Source organism: Crassostrea angulata, chromosome 4 (assembly GCF_025612915.1).
Source record: "Crassostrea angulata isolate pt1a10 chromosome 4, ASM2561291v2, whole genome shotgun sequence".
NCBI lineage: Eukaryota > Metazoa > Mollusca > Bivalvia > Ostreida > Ostreidae > Magallana > Magallana angulata.
The window spans coordinates 28,058,181-28,064,297 of record NC_069114.1 but is presented as its reverse complement, the minus strand read 5'-3'; the positions used below and the strand labels follow the sequence as shown (position 1 = coordinate 28,064,297).

Below are 6,117 nucleotides of genomic sequence, written 5' to 3'. Positions count from 1 at the left end.
AGATTAGGGGATTTTGTTTTCTTTTCAAATTTATTTATATCAATATAGATGATGTCTAACAACAATCACAGCCAAAAATAACACAAATTCTGTTGATACAAAGCTATAGCCCCTTTCTAGGCCACAGAGTAGTACATGTATCTTTTACAATATGTCTCATCTTTGATTGTTAGTTACTATAGTAATAAAGAATTCAGAAGTATTGTAAACATGATGACATTACATTTAGTTCTCTAGAAAGGATAGAATCAAGTTGAATATTTTTTTTCTTATGAAGTAAGATGCTGGAGATGACATTAGCAGAAGGTCTGATTGAAATATAACATTACATAATATGAATTTACAACATTGCACTTTTGTTCCTTGGCAAGATCATAAATAATGGTATGAAGAAAGAGAGCACAAGCTTTATCCTTTAAATGTTTTGTTTTGTTTTGTTTTTAAAGGTGGTCGGACATAGCTTTGGTTATTGAAAAAATTTTTTTCTCATTTCTGAGATTAATATTAAAAAATTCACAAAAAGTTGTATTAACTTACAGACACAATATTACAGTAAAAATGACAAATTGGGGTAGAGGGAGGGGTTAAAACTTTTGGTATTTTTTTTAATTGAGACGAGTATGCTCATTTAAATATCTATCTTAAAATGTAAAAAATACACATGAAAGAAGAATATCCTTGTTTATACATTAAAATCAAATATTTGTTATATATTTTGTGTTTGATTTTAAAATTGTTGGACATGTACTTAAATGGTCTGTCAATAAAATAGGAGTTCCAGTACATTTATAGACTATTTAATATGCATGAGAATATCATTATTTATTACAAAATATGAGATCAAATATATCAAGCATTTTTATAATTATCTAATAGCTCTATGAAAATGAATATACACCAATAAATTGGAAACCCACCTTTAATTATGCCTTTTTCATCTCCGATGAAAGGAACAAAGCGTAATTTGAAAATTAATGTAAATGTACAAGTTCTTATTCAAAAAAAAAAAAAAAAAAAGCAAAATCCCTGTCAGTGTCTAATGGATATAACAAGGCGGAAGACATTTCTTGCTAATAAGACAACACTAATATCAGCTATGCAATAACAAAAATAAAATAAAAACAACCAACAAAAAAGTAAAATCAAAAACAAAAAATAAAACAAACCAAAATATAAAAAAAACAACAACAAAATACATGCATTTTGACATAACTTTAAAAAAAGCTCTTTTTTAAATCACTTTAAAAATTACCAGTACATGTAAACATAGAGTACAAGCACTTATGATAAAAAACAAAATTGTACACGTATACGGTAGATAAACACATACAATATCATTTTGGTTTTGGGCTAAGTTTTAGGGGCAGTTTAAGCACCTAGGATCTCCCAGCACTTAAGTCAATGAAGGGCACACTTTTCCCATCCTCAAACAGTAAGACAATGTTCTGAATCAGAGCTGAGTCCTGGACTTTTATCCACTTATACACTGAGTTTTCCAGTTCAGGAAGTTTTGGTGCATCGAGAGAAACTAGAATGGAGAAACAAATTCCGTCCTCTTTACTACCTGGTTGTCCACCGTATTCCAGGTTGACCAGGCCACAGATCCGGGGTTTGAACCCCTTTGTGTTTCCTATAGCCTCCTGCAAAATTATTGCAAATTTTTAAACAGCAATTGGTACTCATAGGATGGTATTGGGTACATATACATTGAATTGGTTCTCACATTCTACTGGGTACATGTATTGTACCTGGGCATACATTGTACAAAATACAGACTTGTATTGGGTACATACATGTGTACATTATACTATGTACCCATTAACACTGTGACTTTTTAAATTGACTAATGTTTATAGAAATTCTTATACCTCAAAAATATGTCAATTACTTGTATGACTCATCAGATGGACAGAGATATTTAAAGCACTTTTTAAAATGATTAAATTTTTTAGTTTTCAACTGTCTAACTTTTCTCATTGTATGACTCAAACAAGGATATATAAAGCACCTTTTTTAAATGATTGAAATGTTCAATTTTAAAATGTCTTACTCTTCTTATTGATGCTTTAAGTATTCTCAACTATTCATACAAGAAGTTGAATTTTAAACTGAATTGTAGAATATGACATTAGATGAACGGAGTCAAAGAAAGGAAGAAAGAAGACACTGTTCTTTATAAAAAATTCTCATATCAATATTACATTAATTAAAAAATGAAATCTGCATGGATATCAGCATAAATTGCTTTCACCAGAGGGAACCTCAATGTATTACCTTAAGTATAAAGTAAGCTGTCAGAAGAGCTGATGGGGTCCTACTGAAATCTACACCACAGGGGAAGTGTGATCCACCTTCAGAGTTCACCAATACATAGATCTCACTGAAATTAAAAACTTAACTCTAAATACTGCAAATCCTATTGTCGTTTGGCTCTATAGCAATTTTTGAGTACAGAGATATATAAGATTCCGGTAAATCTAATATCACAAAATTGTGTCTATCAATTAAAAACACCCTATGAACCAAAATGATCTGACATTTATATGGTAAAACATGGTTATACTAGTAGTGGCAAGTGATTTTGATTTGCTTTAAACTTAATCTGTTACATCAAATAAGTTTATGATATATTCTTAAGATTGGGAAATAAAATGATTTCATTGTAAGCATTAACTTATTATAATCGTGTTAACCATAACTGTGTTTTACTGTATTTCAATCTAAATAGAAATTTGCTTCATTGCTTACCTATCTGACATTTTCTGCACAATGAGGGGCCTGTTGATAATATGTTTATGTTTGTACAACAGAGGTAGGCAGGGTCTGAAGCGCTGTTCCACAGTTCTCTCCCAGTGTTTGTACCCAAGTTTGATCAATGGAAGAATGTCCTTGGCTCTACAATACAAATTAACTCTTTAACATTCTGATTTTTCCCTCAAATTATTGGTAAATATGTTGTTAACAGAATTAATTTGAGTAGAACCTCATTCATTTGATGAGCTATTAAAAAAAATTTAATCTCAGCTAGGTTATGTATTTTTCCTGCAATATTTGCTTCCTGCATGAACTACCAATGAAGCCATTTTATCTTTTTTACATACCGGTACTAAATGAATGAAACATCTATTCAGTCTATAATTTTTGAAGCCAACCAAACACTGCTGCAATCACAGAGTAATACAGGGGTGAAATTGTGTGTTTCCTATTTTGGAGCTGAATATCCCCAGAAACATTGATGATTGTGAATGCCTTACTACCTGATGGGAAGTAACTTGTTCTGTATGTGTACAGGGTCTATCCACTCTGCCTGTAGCGACTCCTTATCTTTGTGCTCCAGGGTTTTCAGTTTCCCACCTAATGAAATACATGTTATAAATGAATATCTGTTTTTAAGTTCTCCTTACTGGTAATTTATCAAATACTCCTAACTATCAAGTACATGTTCTGGTATCCAGTGTCATGTGACCTCCAAATGAATCTTTGAAATTTAATTTCTAGATATGCATACTTTTTTTCTAAATTTCTAAAGTAAAACAATTATTATTTTTCTACCTGTTACATGCCCTGTGAATGTCAGCCTATAGTAATACCCTGAGCCATATTCTACACAAAGTAAGGTTGTGGGTTCAAAGGTTAAACCTGCTTCCTCCTCCACCTCCCTCTTGCAAGCCTCCTGCAAGAGCCATACAACCACAAGGATATATAACATCACTTTATTCACCCACATTCTTATTAGCTGAATACAAAACTCATCAATCATTTTTTTTAAGTTTGAAAACTAATTGAACCATTTTAACTAGACCTTGGACTTTTGGTAGGACGTAACTATCTATTACTTGCATCAACACAAGTTAAAGTGATGCTGGTTTCAAGTGAAATATGCACAGATTGCGTAGTCTTTCCTGAAAAGCAACACAAATCTTGTTGATTTCAAAGAGCCATGACTGAGTGGCCATCAATGAAATGGACAGGCCTACATGTACATCACAATGCTGTTTGACACAACTACCCAAAGTCCAAGCTCTTGTTAAAAAGGTTCTGTACCAAAATGAGATTTATTGCTAATGGCTCTTGTTACAATGGTTATTGCTTATGGGCTAAACATGCCTATAAATCTTTAGGGCAATGAAGCCAATATCACATTTCGATTCCACCTATGTATACACACCACAAAGCTCTCCTCCCTCTCCACACGTCCACAGGGCAGGTACCATTGTCCGTAACAGGAATACTTGGCTTCCTGGATCATCAGAATCTGACCAGCATCATTGATGAGGATGGCACCCACAATGTAGTACACAGTCTTTTTGGTTTTAGGGACAAAATTACCTGAAGAGTACAATAATATTTGTTAAGAGCATTGAAAGATAGATATTTTAAAAATAATTATTATGCAAACACAATGAATATCTTGAAATTTAAAGGATGAGTACTATAGTGGTCACAAGAGCTCTTTACCATCTGTGGTGGTTATTATTTGCCAATGGGTTAAGACCTCCTAGATATAATGACTACACATTTTTGAAATACTACACACATAAAGCACCCGTTGTCTTACCTATTCTGTCTAATCCCACAGCAATGTGATTCACGGGAACATGTTGGCCATTGAGGATTTTCTGCAAGTCTGCCTCTATATCACCCCCTGGTTCCGACTTGTTTGTTTCTGTACAACTCAGATTTGGGGAAGCATCGGCCATACTTACAGGATTAGTAAACCTGCAGTTTAAAGAAATTGACTATAAGCATACACCTGGTATAAATCTTAAACTTGACTTGTACTTAACTTGACTTGTAAGTATACAAGTTCTGCTCATATCACAATCAGTATGTATTTTTTCTTATAAAAGGAATATTCTCTAGCCAAGGGTAACAAGTAGCAATTGAAGATGATTATACCCCTTGACTCTGTATGCACTTATCAGAATCCTAGCTGTTCTTAAAGCTCACCATTAGCATGTGTATTTTACTCAAATGCATGGTGATCTAGTAGGATGTAAATATATGCAAATAGTCTCAAGTCTAGAAAACGGATGATATTTGTAAGATATGGACTTTTATTTTGGTTATCAAAATCTTCGCAACTAATTTAAAAAATTTAATTCCCCAGCTTTGCTCCTCCCTTTTTTCGGTCAAAATAGTTATGATATACTTACTATAAATGCTTGTTAGTTTTTTTCTTTTGAAGAATTATTACCGACCCAAACTATTTTACAAACACATCTCTCTCTCTTTCTCTCTCTCTCTCTCAAGTTTGAGACTACATGGCTTTTATGGACAATTTCACATAGAGTTATAAAAGTAACGCTCCAATTCTTGCTAATAATCTACGTAGTTATGATGTATTGCTTCCAATCTGCAATCTGTAGTTTAAGACTATCATTACTGTCATTACTTAGCTTTTATGGACAATTTCACATAGAGCTAAAAAGTAACGCTCCAATTCTTGCTAATAATCTACGTAGTTATGATGTATTGCTTCCAATCTGCATTTCCAACTTACGATTCTTTCATGAAAACTAAGACTTGGTATGAATTACTACTTAAGTATTTACACTATAGACCTAAATTGAATTACTTTATTTTAGATTTATTTCATTTTTATTTAATTAAGAGCATTTGACGTTAGAAAATGTGAAGCGGGAAACCTTGAGATCTCTCCGTTATGACGTCATAAACAAATGTGGACAAAACAGCCAGTCGAGTTGTCTAAATTGAGTAAAGAATTTGACAACGAAAGCAAACCAGCAACCCACCTTAAGTCCTAGTCTTCCTCCTTGACAGTTCTAATAAAAGTTGTGAAATGTAAGAATCAACTTGGGCACCCAATTATATCTACTCGGACTTATCTATTCAAAAGGGTGGTCTGATCAGTCCAACTAAATTAAAATCCTGACTTACCTGACAAGTGCCCAAGATCAGGTCACAGTTAATGGATATCATGGTTAAAAATAGAGAGTTTTAAAGCTTTCTATGTGTCATGATCCGTATCATTGATTAAAGTAATCATAAGCATATGAAAAGTTAAAAAGAGTTGAGAATAATGTAAGCTGATCTGCTGACGTTAAATTGCAATAATGAAAGATGATTTTCAAAAGTTCGCTGTATCAGGTGCTA

At 32.8% G+C, this 6,117-nt stretch overlaps 1 protein-coding gene across 2 annotated transcripts in view; it reads right to left on the bottom strand.

The window, feature by feature from the left end:
- Window positions 1-11: 11 nt before the first annotated feature.
- The window catches only part of LOC128181191 (8-oxo-dGDP phosphatase NUDT18-like), a 6,341-nt gene continuing 235 nt past the window's right edge, over window positions 12-6,117 (bottom strand). Inside the window, exons 1-8 of one of the 2 annotated variants that reach the window (XM_052849495.1) lie at window positions 5,757-5,778; window positions 4,559-4,719; window positions 4,169-4,329; window positions 3,553-3,673; window positions 3,258-3,354; window positions 2,749-2,895; window positions 2,275-2,380; window positions 12-1,640 (exon numbers count right to left, since the gene is read on the bottom strand). In XM_052849495.1, coding sequence (XP_052705455.1) covers window positions 1,377-1,640; window positions 2,275-2,380; window positions 2,749-2,895; window positions 3,258-3,354; window positions 3,553-3,673; window positions 4,169-4,329; window positions 4,559-4,700 — 1,038 coding nt within the window. In that variant the 5' untranslated portion in view covers window positions 4,701-4,719; window positions 5,757-5,778 and the 3' untranslated portion in view covers window positions 12-1,376. Of the gene's footprint in view, window positions 1,641-2,274; window positions 2,381-2,748; window positions 2,896-3,257; window positions 3,355-3,552; window positions 3,674-4,168; window positions 4,330-4,558; window positions 4,720-5,756; window positions 5,779-6,117 lie in introns of those variants that run through there. The other variant, XM_052849496.1, reaches the window with a different exon arrangement.